At 43.6% G+C, this 19,996-nt stretch overlaps 1 protein-coding gene across 4 annotated transcripts in view; it reads left to right on the top strand.

Moving 5' to 3' along the window:
* Nucleotides 1-19,996, top strand: part of COL11A1 (collagen type XI alpha 1 chain) — a 263,565-nt gene that overhangs the window by 103,609 nt on the left and 139,960 nt on the right. For 3 of the 4 annotated variants that reach the window (XM_083445146.1, XM_083445145.1, XM_083445148.1), the window contains 7 exons: nucleotides 3,019-3,273; nucleotides 6,254-6,316; nucleotides 10,088-10,129; nucleotides 10,491-10,553; nucleotides 13,301-13,375; nucleotides 15,192-15,278; nucleotides 16,249-16,305. In XM_083445146.1, the coding sequence (XP_083301272.1) occupies nucleotides 3,019-3,273; nucleotides 6,254-6,316; nucleotides 10,088-10,129; nucleotides 10,491-10,553; nucleotides 13,301-13,375; nucleotides 15,192-15,278; nucleotides 16,249-16,305 (642 nt within the window). The remainder of the gene's footprint in view (nucleotides 1-3,018; nucleotides 3,274-6,253; nucleotides 6,317-10,087; nucleotides 10,130-10,490; nucleotides 10,554-13,300; nucleotides 13,376-15,191; nucleotides 15,279-16,248; nucleotides 16,306-19,996) is intronic. The other variant, XM_083445147.1, reaches the window with a different exon arrangement.

Below are 19,996 nucleotides of genomic sequence, written 5' to 3'. Positions count from 1 at the left end.
TTCACCCAGCACAAACCTGACACAAGATCTTGCCCATATTTGTGATTTCCCTAGTGGAGGATGAAAGGAAGAGTTAGTTTAGTGTCTGTTGGCATTGCCCAAACAAGGCCAATTATTTAATGGAAAAGAATACAGTGACTGGATGGTGAGTGGAGGTAGAGAAAGGTCATAAGCAGGTGGCCTTGAACTTGGTCTTTGATTCCCTACCCTACTGATAATGCTTTTAACTCTATCCTCCATAATTTCCAAAGCCCCAACATACATATAGTCATGTACAACAATGTGTACTCTTCCAAGATGGTGGCCAGGATGCATTTTCCCACACACATAGCACTGTGAATGGAAACATGCACCTCATTCATGCCATATAGTGAATGGGGATGAATTGGATGCATGAATCGCCATCTGGATCAACCACACAGTGTGGATGAGCATCCATATGCAGATCCATCCATACCTGGTCAGTTCCCATTGGCTCCCAATATACTTTCATATGCAGATCTCTTTTACTAGAGTGGGAGGTCTACTCCACAGAATCAAGTTGCATTGCAAAGATGTACCTTAGGATTTCCAATACGCCTTTTCTTTTGATCCTGAATGGAAAGGTTTATTGGAAACTGTCCAAAAATGTCCTTCATTTTCTGTTGAAATTTGGAGTGTGCAATCAACTGACATTTATGAATGTGGATATTTTGCTTCGTAAATATTGACTTGCTATAAAACCATGGTTTTCCAAAGGTTTTGCATTATGCTGCAAGTTATTTGCTGCTCTTGTAAACAATTTCATGTTTCAAGTACATAATGACAAAATGCAAAGGTTATTACTTTGGAAAGTGGATTTAAATGCTTTCATAAAACAAAAAGCCAATGTTTTTGTGTGTGTGTGTGCATGTGTTTCTGCATGCACAAACATATATACACACATTCATAACAGACAAACATACTTTTAGCTAGCAAGGCACAGTATTTTTTTTTTCTAAAGAAAGAAATAGATTTCAGTCAGCATGCAATGCTTTTAATATGTACAAAATCCTGTTATCTTGGTAGAGGCAAAATCCAAGCAGTTTCAAAATGTACTTCGAAGAAATATTGAGATTTTCTATTATTAAATCCATGCATTGACACTTTGTGTCTGTATCAGTAGGCAAATGGAGTGACTAACTTGTGGCTTCTCCTGTTAATTACATCTCCTGTTAATTACATCAGTGAAATAAACAACACCCTCCTTTTTTGTGGAGCCTCCATTTAGATAAATGAGAGTTGTATGAAAGCACAATGGGTCCCACCGCTGCTTTGAAATATATGGAGACTGGAAAGTTTCCATTTCCTATTATGCCTTATGTCTTCTACCCAGCAACACATCTGTAGTTTTCTATACCTCCCATTCATTTCCCCAAAGGCTTCACATAGGAAGTTCTTCAAATGGATTGTTTGCTTTCCAAAACATTTCTATATCCCTAACCATGACCCAAACCTGTTGCCTCCATAGTTGGGTCTTTTTTTTTTGTGGGCTGGGCATCTTGAAGAAAATGCTATTCAGATAATGCTGGTGCATAAAAGCTAACTGCTTGGTTTCACACAGTTGTCATAACAGAGAAAAGAAAGGAAGTCCTGAGCCTGCAAGATGTATTGAACGTTACATGTAGAAACATTGTAAACCATTTTCTGTCTGTGAGACACATCCACTTTTAAGTGTACAAACAATGCAATGCTACAAAATAGCTATTTATTAGAAATATTTCTTTTTTCTGTTCTCTCGTTTTAAAATTTCCATGAGATAGTAGTGTTCATCATATGTTAGCAAATGAAATCTTCGCACATTAAAACCAGAAAGTTATTTAACCACATATGATTAATCTGCAGCTTTTTGTGCTTTCCCCTTTAATTTGTACTCCAGGGGTTGTATTGTATCCGGTGGTGTTGGTCAGCTGACTGCAAGACTTTTTAATAATAATAATAATAATTAATAATAATAATTTATTATTTATACCCCGCCCATCTGGCTGAGTTTCCCCAGACACTCTGGGCAGCTCCCAATCGAGTGTAAAAAACAATACAGCATTAAATATTAAAAACTTCCCTAAATAGGGCTGCCTTCAGATGTCTTTTAAAAATAGGATAGCTGCTTATTTCCTTGACGTCTGACGGGAGGGCGTTCCACAGATCGGGCGCCACTAGCAAGAAGGCCCTCTGCCTGGTTCCCTGTAACTTGGCTTCTCGCAGTGAGGGAACCGCCAGAAAGCCCTCGGCACTGGATCTCAGTGTCTGGGTTGAACGATGGGGGTGGAGACGCTCCTTCAGGTATACAGGACCAAGGGAAGGAGAGGGAATCAGTTTCTGGCTTTACTCCCTCCCCCTGAAGTGGGGAAGGGAGCAAATTTCAGTGATCTCTGTCTCCCCTCCCCCACATAGTCCTCCAGGTCACATTGAAATGGGAGTGGTGGGAGTTCATAGGAAGGAGAGATGTCTCTGAAAATTGCTTTTCTCTCTGTTCCAGTGATGGAAGCCTTTCTGTTAACTGAGTAACACCATTGGATGCAAACCCTCATGTATTTTTCAACAGCGAGGCTGATGTTAAAAAGTGTGTGAAGCCAAGTATGAAAACTATGATGTACCTAGCATAAAGATGTCACATTACAGTGTTAGCGTCTGTGCTTTGGCATATACTGCAAAATCAGTGAGTAAAAGTCTGGATTGATGGTCATACTGAACTGAATATTTCTAAATAGTTCAGTGGAACCAGGGTTTCATTTAACGGTTTTGCACATGAAATAATAATAATAATGAATGTTTATGAAAGCATTGATTTCATTGCACACAGGTATGTGCATTGGGTGATCTTTTAATACCCCTGAAACTCTGGCTTCCAGTCTTTCAGGAGTAAATTAAAAGATTCCAGCGCTCTTGTGTTATTTCACCAGCCATTATATTCAAATCTACTGAATGCTTATATTGCTTTACTAACAGTAATCCACATATTCATCCTATTCCCAAAACCTTTGCTGCTTATGTGAATAGCAAAATCCTGTTGAAGAAGTATTTGCTGAAGAATACGTAACAGGAGAGGAGTATAACTCTGAGACTAAAAAAACTGAGGAAACAGATTATGGAAACAGAGGAGTAGACCGCAGTGAATCTGAAGTTGTGGTAGATGGAGAAGTAGGCGAATATGATTTTTATGAATATAAAGAATATGAAGAGAAGCCAACCAACCCTACTAACGAGGAGTTTGGGCCTGGTGTTCCAGCAGAGACCGATATCACAGAAACAAGCGTAAGTTGGGGACATCCAAGCTGCTGTTTAACTGTGGCAAGTGGTTCGTAGCAAAACATAGCTGTCTGCATTTTCTGACAGTGGTGGTTAAACCTTTTCAGGCCAACATTTGCACTGACCCATGGGCAGCCCTATGGGACCCACATGTGAGAGTGAGTATGGCTGAAGCGGGTATAGCCTTTTATTTTATTTTTTTTAAGGACACATTTTAGGTGTGGAGGAATCACAGAGTCACAGAGCGAGACCCATGGGAGTGGTTAGTTTGAACTAGTTAAAAAATCAAAACAAGATTTGAGGGCATTGCGGGGACAAAAAAATATTTTGCCATCGCGATGCAGTACCTATAGAAATATTATCCCCTGCCCCCTTAAAAATATATATTAATTGGTTTTGAACAATTAGGAGGGGTACAAAAAACCTATAGGCAACATGACACCTCTGTGTGGTGGGTGTAGGGCCATGATTCCCAACATGGGGCACACGCCCCACAGGGGGGCAATTTGATTTTTAAGGGGGGCAATTTGGGAATGAGTTATTAACAGTGAATGGCCTTTTAGGCTTCCTCCACGTGAACAGGTGTTCACTTTTTGAATAATAAGAATTATTATTGTCATGGGGGGGCATCAGAGATGCTTAGGTGGGGTGTGGCCAAAAAAAGGTTGGGAACCACTGGTGTAGGGACTTTATTGGCAGTTTATACAGCGGGGAGGGGTGTTGCATGTGTAGATGCTTCATAAAAATGAAAGAGGGATTTACGGGACAGCCTCTCCTGGTTATGCCCCACTGATGACCTTAAGGTCCATGAATAATCATAGTTTAGAGGTCCCGGGCCCTAAGGAAGTCAGATTATCCTCCAGCAGGGCCAGGGCCTTCTCAGTGATGGCTCCGACCTGGTGAAATGCTCTGTCCCATGAGACCAGGGCCCTGCAGGATTTAACTTCCTTCCACAGGGCCTGTAAGACAGAACTATTCCGCCTGGTTTTCAATTTGAACTTAGCCTGATCTTTTATTCCCCTTCCTTCTCTCCTTCTCCCCTTTTTATGAAGATTACCCACTCTGGGATCCCACAGCTAATTCTCCCCTGGTCTCCTCACTGGCCCAAATAGGACTAGTTTAGCCGGCTAGCCCTGGTGATCATCTAATGTTTATTGGATGGATTTCCCCCCCAAATTAATTTTTGAATTCTGAATTTATTGTTATTCACGTTTTATACTGTATTTTATGCTGTTTTTTGTTGCATCAATTAAATGTTTTAAATTTGTTGATAGCCACCCTGAGTCCAGTTTTCTGAACTGGGAAGGGCAGGGTATAAATAAAAAATTATTATTATTATTAATACCTTATGGTTACACTCATACACCTCATCTCAAGACTTAGGAATTTGTTGCCAGGACAGAGTGACAAGATCCAAATTGGCACCAACTGTCATGAACTTTTCTTCCTTTCCCTTAAACTTGAGAATTCCTCCTTCACACCACACAATAATTGTGTTACCAGTCTTTGCTTCCTATGTCCAGTTAACCTGAGGGCCAACTAAACCAGAAAGGAGTCGTGAGGTTCCAGAAGCAATAATGTTCACTAAGATTTCAGATTGAAGTAGAGGAGGAGGCAAACCTCATCCTAGTCAGTTTCCATATATCTCATTGAGGAGGCCCACTAAAACAAGGATGAATGAAAACTGTGTGGGTGGACTCCATCTCCTGTCATTCCCACCCAGCATGGACAATGGCCACGGATGATGGGAATTGCATCCTTACATTAAAGGAGCCCTCAATAAGTTTTGTCTTCAAATCCCACCCTCTGACCTAAAAACAGCTTGGCACCTACAGTCCTATTTGCAATATTATCTACATCTTGTAACTGATCTGTTCTCAGTCAAGGCTGTCATATGGAAGACAGCCAAGGCCCAAAGCAATTTTTTTTCTTTGAATTCATGGAACAATCCTGGGGTGAGGCGGAGGGGGTGGGGTTTAAAAAATAAAGAACTTCTACTCATGTTTAATCTGTTCGAGATAAACAAGCAGCTTTCTCAATTATGCTTGCAGGAATGAAAAAAAAAATGGCAGATTGCCATTTGTAAGGGAATATAGTTGCTTGGATATCTAAATAAATAAATAAATTGGTGGCTACAGCTCTTCATTTGCACCGCAAGATCTCGTCCTGAACTTGTAAGCGTATATTTCAGTTTAGTCAAAGACAGGACAAAAGCCAGTGTTAGTTCTACTCATAGAAGACCCATTGAAAATAATAGACATGGCTAACTCGAAACAGGTTTGCAGGTTCCTGCTCTCCTCCTCCTCCTCCTCCTCCTCCTCCTCCTCCTCCTCCCCCTCCTCCACAACTGCCAGACAAAAGCCATAGCCCATGGGAACTGTAACTTCACTCACACTATTTTCTGGTGTCAAGTTTTCATCTGGAGATATATGCGGGCAATCTAAACATCATTTGACACATTTAAAATCCATTCTGACCCACGTTGGAAACTAATCTCAGCCTTGGTTTGTGAAGGTATAATGCAGGAAATAACCAATGCAGCTGTGGTGAGAATTGAGCACTTTCAGGGTCCTCCTCCATATTTATTTTTGGGCTCATGATCCAAAGGCTTATGCTGATCTCCACAATGCCACACAATGGATGCTCACCGTTTTCCCAGTGGGCATCAGTTGCAGACCATTGCTCACCGCCTCCTTCCTGACAGCTGATAATAGAATTCCCCCAACTTTTGTGGCCATGGGGATGTGACTGCCTGGCCAGTGAGCCAGGTTCAAACGGGCCATTCAGGGCCCAAGTTATGGGGTCCAAGTTGCTGGATGGATGGGCACTGGCCACTGTCATGACTGGCCAGACAGGCATATCTCCAGATAAAGAGCTGCAAATTCTGGCAAAAGAGCACTGCATGCTCCTGCCTTCACAGTAGCAGGGGACTTTGGGCCTGACATACATTCTAATATATTTGCCTCTCGGTATCTTCCCTCCACAGGTGAATGGCCATGGAGCCTATGGGGAAAAAGGACAGAAGGGTGAAGCAGCTGTGATTGAACCTGTGAGTATTTTAGAAGTGAGCGACTGTGACGTTTCGTGGGTCGGTTTCCACCTGCATGTTCAGCTCTTGATCAAGTAGTGAGTTTGTTGGGTGCGAATAGGGCACAAAGTCCTTTTAAAAAAACATCCTGGCCTTTTACATCTGACAGTTTTATCTCAGAATGCAATCTTATGCACTGGGGAAAGGCCATAGAGCACATGTGTTGCATGCTGAAGTTCCCCTGGTCTTTTGAGTGAAATCATTGCCAATAACCCTTCCCCAACCTGGTGCCAGATGTTTTGCACTGCAAATCTCATCATTCCTAGCCATTGCCCGTGCTGGCTGGGATTGATAGAAGCTGGATCTCAAAATTCCCGGAGGACCTCAAATTGAAGAAAGGTGATGTAAGGAGTATTGAGCTACATGGGTCAGTGGTCTGGCTCAGTAGAAGGCAGGTTTCTGTGTTATTTTCAGAAATAAACCATGCAGAGCTCAGCAGGACTTAACTTCCTGTGCAAGCTTAAAAGGTAAAGGGTAAAGAGACCCCTGACCATTAGTTCCAGTCGTGGCCGACTCTGGGTTTGCGGCACTCATCTCGCTTTATTGGCCGAGGGAGCCGGCGTACAGCTTCCGGGTCATGTGGCCAGCATGACTAAGCCGCTTCTGACAAACCAGAGCAGCACACGGAAACGCCGTTTACCTTCCCACCAAAGCGGTACCTATTTATCTACTTGCACTTTGACATGCTTTCGAACTGCTAGGTTGGCAGGAGCAGGGACCGAGCAACAGGAGCTCAGCCCATCGTGGGGATTCGAACCGCCAACCTTCCACTCAGCAAGCCCTAGGCTCAGTGGTTTAGACCTCAGCACCACCCACGTCCTGTGCAAGCTTACTTGGAAGTAACTCCCTCTGTCTGGGTATGAGTGCTCCATTGCTGGTTCATCTTTAAGCTGCAGGATCCACATGAGAATGCTGGAAAATGCTGTAGTTTTCAGTATTTTCCCAGCTCAGTGGTTTTACAGGAGGCACTGTAGGCTACAGGCCCCTATCTTGACATTAATAGACACTCCACCCAAACAGGCAAGTCTTTAAAATATTAGAGCTCCATTGCTGCTGCAACCTTTCCCAGCCACTGGGACCTCCTTCTTGGCAAGGCATGTTTTTAGGAAGGTGCAAGCCCGGCTTGAATTTTGAGGAAGGCTTGGCTTTGGCTCTGTTCTGCCCCCCCCCCCCAAACTGAGTTCACTTTCAAATTCACCACCCTCTTAATTCTAAATGATGGCTCCATGGCTGGCCAGGAGCTGGCCTTCTGCAGCATCTCCTACAGAAGAAGCATGGATAGTTTTGTACTGGTGACAGATGATGATGGTGCAGCTGAAACAGCAGTCGAGTCAGAAGCCAGAGATGAAACATGCTGTCAATAATAAGGGAAGACATTTGCACGAAAGTGCCCCGCAGAACGTCTGGGTCTCCTAGCTGTTGTAAGCCCTATACTGCGACACATGCAAAGTCGCTCCCTAACAGTGTGAGGAAGGCAATGCAAACACAACCACTCTAAACCAACACAACTGTGAGTGTAAGGCAGGTTCTGAAGCAACACAAAATACTACTGAAGCAATAAGTGTCTAGTTGTGGTTCAGTTTCTGCAAGAAAGATTTTCAAAGCCCAAAGGATGTCCACAAAGCAGCTCCTTCAACAGTTTCGTGCCTGCAGTATTTCCTCCAAATCTGCAAAGCGATTGAGGCTGCGATTCTGTACATACTTAGCAGGCAGAGAGTCCCATTAAGCTCAACAAGCCTTATTTTTGAGAAAATAGAGTGGCACTACTACAAATCAATCAGACTTGTGGTCTGATCCCACACATGCTACTCATAAGTAAGCCCCAGAGGCAACTGTAGATAGGATTTCTGTCTGATAATAACCTACCCTGCACTTAGCATAACTTATTTTTAAATACACATGCATAATAGAGTGCTATTGACACATTACAAACAATTGTACACAGGCAGAAATTCAACAGGGGTAGCTTTCTGCATGGTTACACTTTGTGTTTGAAAATGCTGAACCTGTTGGATTTCTGTCTGTTGTGACAGCTTCTGAAGGCAGATGACATACCAGGAAAAAAAAGCCCATGATGGATAACAGGAGGTCTCAGTAAAAACAGCTCATCCCATGGCAAAACTGTCCTGTAGTGTGTCACTTAAAACTGCAGTGGGTAAAGCGTGGTACTGAATGCCTATATAAGGGGGGGGGGGACCTTATGTATAGAATCCAAGAGGTCAAGGGAGTAAGATTGTGGCCTTCCCTTCCCTAACAGAGTTGTTTAATGTATGAATGTTGGTTTCCATGCTGAAGCTTTCAGTCCTGCAACCCATTTCCTACCAGTTTGATGCAGTATACTCCAACAACAGATTGGCCATGCAGGGAGTTGTTTGTCTGAATATGCTATCATACATAGTTCAGAAGAATTCTTGGTCTCTCATATGATTGCTCGTGGGAGCTTGTAACTTGAGACTGAACTGAAAGTGGAATTGATTTTCATGAAGACTTCAAACTGCACTGAAAGACATGCCAAGATTTTTAAGGGCAACGAAAATGTTTGCCTTTTTCAGAAACCATTGCACTGACTGGCCAGGAGGAGCCATGTGACCAGTCCAGGAAGCACTGTTCTTATTCTACTCTTATTTGATTTTGGCAATTTTGGCACATAGCCAATCTGATGGGTGCTTAATGATGTTGTTTGACTGGATGCAATCACCCCAAACAGGAAAAATCCGGGGGGGGGGGATGGTGCCAGAGCACTAAAGGATATGTTGGTCAATGGCAGCAAACAAATTAAGGATTATTTTTTTTAAAGAAAACATTATTAATGTTGCAAGTTTAGAAAATTAGTACCTCCAAAACACGTTTTTTTCAGCCTGAAGATCAACTTGGGCAGATATTTGTTGAATCCTGAATCACAGTCAAGGCAAGATTGTGTGAAGGGACAGGAAATTGGATATTGGACTTACAGCGCCATAATTTGACCAATTCCATCTGTTGGAGAATTGCAGAACTGTACTGCAGCATCAGTGCACCCACACTGAAAGACCCAGTTTATAAACCCCTGGTTGCTCTGCAACCCCTGACTGTTACGAGCTCTCATCAGTTGTCCTGTGTGCTTTCATAGGCAATTGCATTGGGGACCAAGAATATTCAAACAAGCACTTTATAACCTTCCTGTTGAGAAAGGGCAGAATTTACCATAAAGTGGATTTATGAAGTGGTGCTTCATTTTAAGTATTGCGTCCCAACTGGATTTGTGAAAAATGCTTTTTAATGCATAGTTGTACTGAAAACACGCATCTGATGTGTTGCATGGGAAATGCTGTGAAGTGGACCTGGCTCACATGTCACGTTAGAGCAGAAGCTGTGATTTAATGTGAATGAGCAAAAGCCTCCCCCCCCCCCTTACAGTTTGTGGTTTGTTTTGTGGGAAAGCAGACAATGAGCCTGGGTTTGCACTTAACAACAAGCCAGATTATTGAGGAGAGGAGCGGGGGAGGAGCAACACATCCTTAAATTTCAGCAGCATATACTAAAATGCAACTTCTTTTTAAACTATGGTTTAATGTGATGTGCAAACTAGAGCAATGGCCCTTTAATAACTGCAAAATAATTAACACATGTCAGATATGGAAGTTAAATTGATTTATTTGTGTGGATTTTGTGCTAATTATTAGTGATGTACTCTTTGCTTTTTGCCCTTTATCCAATCAAAATTGTATAATCTTTTCTTTTCTCTTTCCATAGGGGATGCTTATTGAAGGACCACCAGGACCTCCAGGACCTCCGGTATATATGTGATTTTTAAATTTCTCTTTTTTTAAAAAAAAAAATCCCAAAGAAAACAAAATATTTTTTTGGGGGGGTAGTATTAACTGTGTTCAATACCACCGTAATAAAATGAATGCAGATATTTTGCATAGCAGCTCATGAGTCCCACTTAAGACGTGGTTTTTTTGATGAAAATAGATTGGGGCTTTTGGAAAGTGGGCTGCTTACATCGTTGTGCATTTCTTTTTGAGGAACCGATAATTGGCTCAGATAGAAAGCACTTTGCTGGTCCTTGATCCAAAACTGGCCACAGTCTGAACCACTACTATAGAAAGTGATTCAGCACAACCACTCAATGTTGTTGTTTTTTAATTCACAGGGTCTTATGGGTCCCTCAGGAACACAGGGCCCCACAGGACCTCCTGGTGACCCAGGCGATAGGGTAAGTTGGTGTGGGTTATAAATGAGCACGAGGAAAGCATTATGTCCCAAACTGGGTGGTTAGAAGCATATAATCCGGTTTATGAAATAAACTTCCCAAACCTTGGTAATATCAGCTAAGGCAAGGACATCAGGTCTGACGCCTTAGGAAACCTGAATCTCATTGCAACAGTTAACTTTGGTGCCTCAGGCGCATAGTAGAATTTTCTGAAATCTGAGGGAGGTGGGACTCGCTCTGATGGTGGTTTTGACAGTTTTTGCTGGGCCCGTCGCAGGTCGGACTTCAGACGCATTAGAACTGAACTGAAAAGGTGGAATTGGACAAAGGCTGCTGGATAGCAGTAGGTCTCCTTTGTACCAGTATGTCCAGGACTCTGAGGCTTAAGAGCACATTGCAAAAGTTAACAAATGAGGCCCTCTGTGCCACTCCTGCCCTCTCTAGATGACCTGGTGGATTCAGTGGAGATGGTGGAAACAGTAGAGAGGGGTCAATTTATGTCTCGAGGGCCTCAAGGCTTCTTCCACAGGTGCCCTGGATATCCTTGAGCAGTGTGGGAAACATAGTAATGAGCGGGTGAACAGGAAGTGCATCTGATGGAATTGCTTCCCATTGCATCTGATGGAAGGGGAACTTTTCACATCTCCCCAAGTGGAGAGTTGCAGAAAGACTTGCTGCAGGGGCAGCTTGTGCTTGGTGAAGTGTGATAACTTTTCTTCTGACTGAGAAGAAGAGAAGAAGATGAAGAGTTTGGATTTGATATCCCCCTTTATCACTACCCAAAGGAGTCTCAAAGCGGCTAACATTCTCCTTTCCCTTCCTTCCCCACAACAAAACACTCTGTGAGGTGAGTGGGGCTGAGAGACTTCAGAGAAGTGTGCCTAGCCCAAGGTCACCCAGCAGCTGCATGTGGAGGAGCGGGGAATTGAACCCGGTTCACCAGATTACGAGTCTACCGCTCTTAACCACTACACCACACTGAGTGAGAATGAAAGGTATCAGGATAGACAGCCCATTGGCACCCAGTAGTCATTAAAGCATCTTTTAGTGTGATTTGATGGGTCTCCCCATTGTCCTGTCCCAATCATGTCTCTTTGTCTCTATGGAATGGAATGGCTTTGCTTATTGTTCCTATTTCATATTGACAACAGTGGCTGCTCTTGTTACAATATCAGTGGCATAGACTACAATCCCTCTGCCCCATTGTGAGTATGCTCACTTTATTGGCACAACATTACCGGTTTGCAAGGTTGTGTTGCTGAAGTAGTTCATGCACACCCCATGCCGCCAGCTCATGCGCCAGCTCATAGAATTTGGCTGAAATGATCAGAATGATAAGGAGGGCTGTTGTTGTTTAGTCATTTAGTCGTATCCGACTCTTTGTGACTCCATGGACCAGAGCACGCCAGGCACTCCTGTCTTCCACTGCCTCCCGCAGTTTGGTCAAACTCAGGCTGGTAGATTCGGGAACACTATCCAACCATCTCGTCCTCTGTCGTCCCCTTCTCCTTGTGCCCTCCATCTTTCCCAACATCAGGGTCTTTTCCAGGGAGTCTTCTCTTCTCATGAAGTGGCCAAAGTATTGGAGCCTCAGCTTCAGGATCTGTCCTTCCAGGGAGCACTCAGGGCTGATTTCCTTAAGAATAGATAGGTTTGATCTTGCAGTCCATGGGACTCTCAAGAGTCTCCTAAGGAGGGCAGCCCAAACAAAAGGCGTAGCTTCCTGTTCTGAAGCAAATTTAACCAAACAACATGCAACCTGAATAATTTGTCCTATTCTCACGTATACCAGGAAAGCTATTTAGCCAAAGTTATGGAAGAGTGTTTCTGACATGTCTGGAAAAGGCATAGACATAGCCTATTCCTAAACATATGCACCAGCCTATATACCTGAAATGCTTGACGGATATATCCACAGTGTCTGCAACTGACCTAAAAGCACCTTGTAGCTTTTGACATACCTGCTTTAATAAGGATAGGCCTATCTCCATGAAAGGATGTACTACATCCTTAGTGTACATCTTCCCGTCTTGCATTACTATTTTTAAAATATTAAAATAATTCCTTCTTCTAACACTCCTGATATCTAGTCAAGTTTTTAAATATATATAGATATATTCCCAGAACTTCTGTGCCACATTGAAACAGTATTTTCTACACCAAGTGGCACTGACGGAGGCTCTCCGGGGTTTCAGGCAAGGGATATTCCCAGCTCTTTTCCTTCTGATAAAAAATGCCACCCTACACCGAGATAGTACTAGGTGTTCTGGAAATATTAGTAATTTATAAAACTTGTAATCATGGAGAAAGAAAGCAGTTGGATGGGAGACAGGTGGCGAAGCTGGTTCCTGGTTTCCTTTTAGTCCCAATTGTGTATGAAAGTGTATGTGAAATTGAGTAAACGACAACAACTATACATTGCCCATCTGGCTGGGAACTGAAATAACTTGTGCAAGGAACTATGTATTCTGTACTTCTTAAAGGTGGATCATGGGTCTGATGATAATGATCGCAGAGCATTGTGGAAGGAGAATTTCACTGCTGAGGAACAATGAACGTCCTAATCCTTGCCTTCTGCATTTCTGTGGCTCCTGCAATTTAGACAATGTTAAATAATTATAGAGGGAAATGCACCGCTTAGCGGCTGTTTTCAATGTGCAAGAGGCTGCAGTTGAGAATATATGTCCCATGGCTAGCTAGATATTTACAACCAATTATTTAAATCTCTACATCTCGTTTGCATCTCCTAGGGCCCACCTGGACGTCCTGGTCTCCCAGGAGCTGATGGTTTAGCTGGACCTCCAGGTACCATGTTAATGTTACCGGTAAGTCTTGTTTTGCTTTGTAAACACTATCCTTACCAGAAGCAAATGGAGATAGTGGTGTAGATTAACCACTGACATTTTTTTCTGAATGGGTCACCTAGTTCAGGGATGGGGAAGCAGGTTCCATCCTGATGTTGCAGCTCTTCAACTCCCATTGGCCAGAAGCTCCTTCTCCTTCATCTACATCCAGGCTGCTGGATAGATAGTAAAAATTGAAGAGTCAGATAATAGTAATGGCAGAATTCCTCCTTGGAGGCTCAGCCTCCTTGGCACTGTGCCAGAAACCTTCATTGTATTCAAACCATAGAACAAAAACAACACTTAACCCATTGTTCACGATGATGTGTTGTAGTAACAAAGAAAAAGGCTTTATGGCGATGCCTTCGGCTAGATTCAACAAAAGCTTTCCCTTTGTTCTGAGTGCTTTAGGAATGAAATTTGCAATTTTTAAACGAGAATTCATATTCGTACAGCTTGTCAGCCTTTCCATTCTCGATTCTTCCCCTGCTGTCGCTGCTACTTTGATAAATAAAGGGATGGGGAGGTAAAGAAGCAGGAGCCTTGCAGTTCTCCTGATAACAACGCTACAAATCAGTATTAGTAACCATCAGCTATCTTACGTTAGCAACTTAGTCGGTCCATAACTGAACCTGTAACAAGTTAAACTGAACAGTGAAAAGAAAGGAAAGATCCCATGCTAAATACTGAGCTTATTAAGCCAAACTCAACTTGGATTCCAACTCAGCTCCTACATAAACTCTGGCCTAGTCTGGCATCCCTAAAACTTACCAGCAGTGGTGATGGCAGTGAGAGGCATTTGGAGATAGCTGCTGTCTGGGACTACATAAGTCTTACCTGAGAAGCTTCTCAGGGCAAAGCTTGAGCTCTACTAGGTCCTCAGTAAGGACTCAATTCCCAGAGATCTTTGCTCCTTTTAATAAGGCTTTAGGGTACAGCTAGCTAACATGGCTCCCGCAAGGGGTTCTTGGACCGCAACGTCCATGATCTTTGGCCACTGGACCTGTGGAATAGGATGGATGGGAGTTGTAGTGGAAGAACATTTAGACCGCATCACAATGGCTACCCCTGCTTTATCGTCGCTGCAGCTGGAAGATATGTAATAGCCAAGGAGGAACATGGGATGGGCTTGTGGTTGTAGAGCCCCCAAGCTTTACCACATTCCCTGCATCATCCCCAGGGTCATGATGATGCCTGGTGCTCAGAATGAGTCCCGTTTTCGAATGAGCTTAATGTGGGTCCGACCTCCACAACAATGCTATTTTTTGTAACAGTTTCTGAAGCTTTCAGACCAAGTGGCATACAGTGGTGCCTCGCAAGACGAAATTAATCCGTTCTGCGAGTCTCTTCGTCTAGCGGTTTTTTCATCTTGCGAAGCAACCCTATTAGCGGATTAGCGCTATTAGCGGTTTAGCGGCTATTAGCGACTATTAGTGGCTATTAAAGGCTTAAGGGATTAGCGGATTAGCTGCTAAAACACTATTAGCATCTTAGCGCCTTAGAAAAAGGGGGTGGGGAGCAAAAAACCCCCTCAAGAATCGCAAGACATTTTTGTCTTGCGAAGTAAGCCCATAGAGAAATTCGTCCTGCGAAGCACCTCTGAAAACGGAAAACCCTTTCGTCTAGCGGGTTTTCCGTCTTGCGAGGCATTCGTCTTGCGGGGCACCACTGTACAAATAACCACCTTTTGATTGAAGAAGCCAGGTTCTATAAGAGCTTGGGCAATTACGGCTTATGTCTAACCTGTTTGATTTTGATAGATGCGTTTTTCTGACAAATTCTGTCCTCCTATATACAGTTCCGCTTTGGTGGCGGTGGCGGCGACAAAGGCCCAGCCATCTCGGCACAGGAAGCTCAAGCACAAGCTATTCTTCAGCAAGCCAGGGTAAGAGTGAAGCACACAAAGGCCTTCGGAACTGTAGCTTGTTAGGGGTCCCAGCAACTGTAGTGCTGTGAGGGGTAAACCACAGAACCCGCAATTATTTGTGGGGAGGGGATATGTGCTTTAAATGTACAGTGTGTACGCAGCCTAAGAAACTAAAGGTGATGGGTTATTGTCCTTTGAGAGAAGCTCTGTCCTTCTTCTCCATAAATCCTCACAGGCCACTTGTGTTCCCAACATTTCCCCTCCCCCATACTTTCTTTTGAGAAAGCTAGAATTTCCTTACAGCGGGGGATATTTTTCTTTATCAAAGTCCACCTTGGGGTGGCAGCATGTGTGTGCAAATCTGTGAGGTGCAACATGCCAGCAGTGACCAGTACCAAAACCAGTTGTGGGCAGGCCAGAGTGGGTGGGTACAGAACCAAAACTCTTCCTCACCTTCTCTCTCTTTCTGTCATTTCTCTCTCTCTCTCCCCCTCTCTTTCTACCATCCCTTTTTCTTTACCTCTCTGCTACCCCTCTCTCCTGCTTCGTCCCTTGGGACACAGATTGTCCACCACTGCCTTTCAGATTTGGTCTGAGGATTAAATGGGGAGAAATTTGTGAGAGAGAAAGAAAGAGAGGGAGACAGAGACAGAGAGACAATGAGAGAGATGGCTCTCCTCCTAAGTTCCTGGAAAGAGGGATGGTTTTGTACAAAAATGAATTTCAGCGTTTCTCAAACTTGGGTCTCCAGTGTTGCTGGACTACAACTCCCATCATCCCTGCTAGCTAGGGATGATGGGAGCTGTAGTCCAACAACAGCTGGAGACCCAAGTTTGAGAAACACAGCATTAGATGTGGATTTTGTAAAAATGGATTGAGATTCCTAGGACTGCATGCACACAAGTTTTTGGATTTTGCATAGGGACCATGTCATAGTTTGCATGTAGAATGTCTGAATGTTTTTTTTTGGTTTTTGTTCAAACCACAGATTGCCATGAGGGGACCTCCAGGCCCTATGGGACTCACTGGAAGACCAGGTCCTGTGGTATGTTAAACTACGAAACAAATAATCATTGTCCACAGTTATCATCTGAGTGTCTTTATAATGAAAATTTGAGCTGTCTCTGTCTATCACAATCACTGGCATTTTTCTAACTGCTTATATTCATTCAGAAATATGAAGGATACTCATTTCAATGCAGAGATTTAAATAGTAATAAAAAAAAACCCTGGAAGGTCTCGGCCAAATATCTAGTTTAGATAACAAGTGGAGCAAGATTACAGGCTTCTTTGCCAGAGTCATACAGGGCTGAGTTTTGCCATTGTTTTAAATGTTTAAATGACAAAAGCAGAGCACTAGACCTGCAGTTGCCAAATCACCTGAGCAATTTCCCCCTAATGATGGTTTCCTCTTTTACAAAAATGATACTCTGCTGAGAGAGATAATCAAATGATTCACCTAAATGCTGCAGTTAAGCAGTTACTATCTCTTTAGAAGCTATCCAAGTGTATTTACAACAATATAAAATGATGGTTAGTACAACCAAGATTACAGGCTTCGCATAAAGCCTTCAGTCTCCTGGGATATATATATATAATACATAGACATAAAGGCCAAGAGGAAGTTCAACATTCAGAGTGAAAGGATATATTTAGTTTTTAATGTGGTAGGCAGTGTTTCTGACCGGCAAAGGCAGGTTGGCTAGCACAGTGCCTCAGTTGTTATTCTGATCATCCCTGTGAGATTTCAGTGAAAGGAAAATGATAGCGCTAGGCTGAAGTATTTAGCCCAGACTTTCTTCTCTGGGTTCACACGAGTAAAGGAAAAATATGGCCGTCAAATTGGATTAATCTCTGGCAATTTTTACTGATTTCCAAAGTGGGGGGTTACCTTTATAAACAAGGCAACAGAGGAGAAACAAGTGTTGTGTTCCCTTCAGTGCTTTAAGGCAGCTGCACACTCCCCTCTAATCTGCTCAGATGGAGGAAAAGAAACTGTCACTAAGCACTTTGCAAATTCACTCTTTGAGGCAGCCTCAAAAAATTCTTAAAGGGGGCTTTGCTTCAAACAGCGATTTTGCAAAGTGCTTTCAGCTGCCTCACCCTTATTTAAAAAATAGCTGGAGTGATGTTTGAAGCAGGGAAAGCTGCTTCAAAGAGTGTTTTTGCAATGGCTTTCAGACAGCTCCCACGTCACTCTCATGTGTCGTTTTGGAATGGAGGGTCATGGCTGTATTAAAGCCCTTTGCAAATACCAAAATATTTTGAAGTGGTTGCAGGTTTCCAAGCACCTGACAGCCAGCTGGTTGTCCGTCATTTGGAAACCCCACACAAGGGATTTTGAGAGGTCAGTTGGGTTGCCCACCTGTGACTCATGTGATATTATAATGACATCATGTGATTGACAGGTGGATGGCCCCGCCTACCTATCGAATTTCACCCGCAAAGCCAGTCCTGATGTGGACTTGGCTTGTTCTTGAGCCTGTTCTAAAGCCCTAGACACAAATGTTATTATAGCACAGCAGGAGGAAGTGGAAGCACTGTGCTTCCTTCTGTTTGTCCCCTGCCAAGATCCCTAACATCACATGGCCCATTTTGTGGGAAATGTAAATGTGAGACATCAGAATAGTGTTTCACCCACTGTTCCAACCCTCTGCTGTTGCACTTCTGTAAAATCAGTACAAATGCTGATTAGTGAGATGAAGCTCTCCATCCCAATATTTCTGGCCTATACCCATGTAGCTACACTACCAGCTCATGCTGCATAAAATAATTTCCTGGAGTGGGAGAAACAGAGCCTTCTGGCACCCTTTATCGTTTCAGTCCTGAACTATCAGGATAACCTTGTGGGTACTTGCTGATAGCAGAGCTTAACCTCCAGGTATCTTGTGTTGGATGATGTCTTCCACCCTGGCAGCCTCTCTGCAATCCATCACTGAAAGTGCCTACGCATCCCAAGGAAGCTGAATGACCTATTTTATTATTACTTAATGCCGAAATACAATTTTCTTTTTCAAAGCAAGGCATTGTGTGGACTAAGGGTTTCAAAGGAGGCCTACCAAGCTTGCGTGAGAGTATTTATTTATTTTTTGAACCACCCTTCATCCTGATAGTTTCCAATACAGTACAATAAAGACATCAACAATGTTATAGAGAGAATGCCTGTAAATCCCCATTGCTGGGACTCGCAAGTGGTGAGAGAGCTATTATGGTCATATTCTGTTTGTGGACTTCCCATGGGCATATGGTTGGGCACTGTGAGAAAAGGACACTGTACTAGATTGGGTATTTGGTCTTATCTAGCAGAATTCTTCTTAAAAAGGTAAAGGTACCCCTGCCCGTACGGGCCAGTCTTGACAGACTCTAGGGTTGTGCACCCATCTCACTCAAGAGGCCGGGGGCCAGCACTGTCCAGAGACACTTCCGGGTCACGTGGCCAGCGTGACATCGCTGCTCTGGCGAGCCAGAGCCGCACACGGAACGCCGTTTACCTTCCCGCTAGTAAGCGGTCCCTATTTATCTACTTGCCCCTGGGGGTGCTTTCGAACTGCTAGGTTGGCAGGCGCTGGGACCGAGCAACGGGAGCGCACCCCGCCGCAGGGATTCGAACCGCCGACCTTTCGATCGGCAAGCCCTAGGCACTAGGCTTTTACCCACAGCGCCACCCACGTCCCATAGAATTCTTCTTACGTCCTTGCATTTTTCAGAACTGAGAGGCAACAGATCGCACAACTGAAAAGCGGACAGCGGTCATAAAGCTAGTTTAAAGACCTGAGCAAATAAAACTGTCTTGACCTGGTGCAGAAAAGACTGTAGTGCCAGCTCCGGTTACATAGTGTGTTCCATAGTCAAGAAGCCTCCCTGCCACCACGAAAAGGTCCTCTCCCTTGCACACAAAATACACAGTGATAGTACTCTGTGAAGGAACTCATCTAAAGATCCCAATGCATGGGTAGTCTGTATTCTACCAGGCATGCAGAGTGGCTTATCAAAGACTTGACATTTCCCTCATTTTCAGTCCTGGACAGGAAAATAAAAACAAGAGGTTCATCAAACTCCTGATGAACCACCACATGTATCATCAGAAGTGGCAGAGAGGCTATGCTAGCTTCCTGACAGGTGGATGGATGATGGTTGCTTACCAGGAGGCAAGGTGGAGGGATGTTGGCACAGGGCAGTGGTGCAGCTATAAAACTGCTAGCACATTTGCAAAGCTAAGCAGGGTCCGTTATGGTTTCAAATTGGATGGGAGACCACGAGCTAAGATTCTTGCATCACAGGGGATTGGACTAGATGACCCTCGGGCTATCTTCCAGCTCTACAATGTTATGATTTTATGATTCTGTGAAATGCATTGGTAGAGCCAACCAAACATTCCTGCTGGTGAATTTGCACCATGCCAACCTCCCTGCCTGCTTATCCCTCTTCCTCCCAAGAAGCAACACTGATCCACCTCTGGAAACCTAGCATAAGAGCTCCACCCAATTGGCTGAGCTGATTTAGTGTAATGCATATTGTGCTGTGCTGAACATTGCAGATCACGTAATATATTGAAGCCCTACATCCAGTTAAATATCCCTATCCCAAATACATTTATCTGATCAGAAGTATAACCTGTTGATTTCAGTGGAATTTATTTAGCAAGCTATAAGACACAGCCAAAATCTCAGCCAGAGCTTAATGTGAGTCAAGGGTTGTATTAAAAAGGTTAGCAAAGAAATTGTGGTATTTTGCCA

Source organism: Podarcis tiliguerta (assembly GCF_965153285.1).
Source record: "Podarcis tiliguerta genome assembly, chromosome: 6".
In the NCBI taxonomy this organism is placed as follows: Eukaryota; Metazoa; Chordata; class Lepidosauria; order Squamata; family Lacertidae; genus Podarcis; species Podarcis tiliguerta.
Note: the sequence above shows the minus strand (reverse complement) of the source record. Positions and strands in the feature narration are given on the sequence as shown.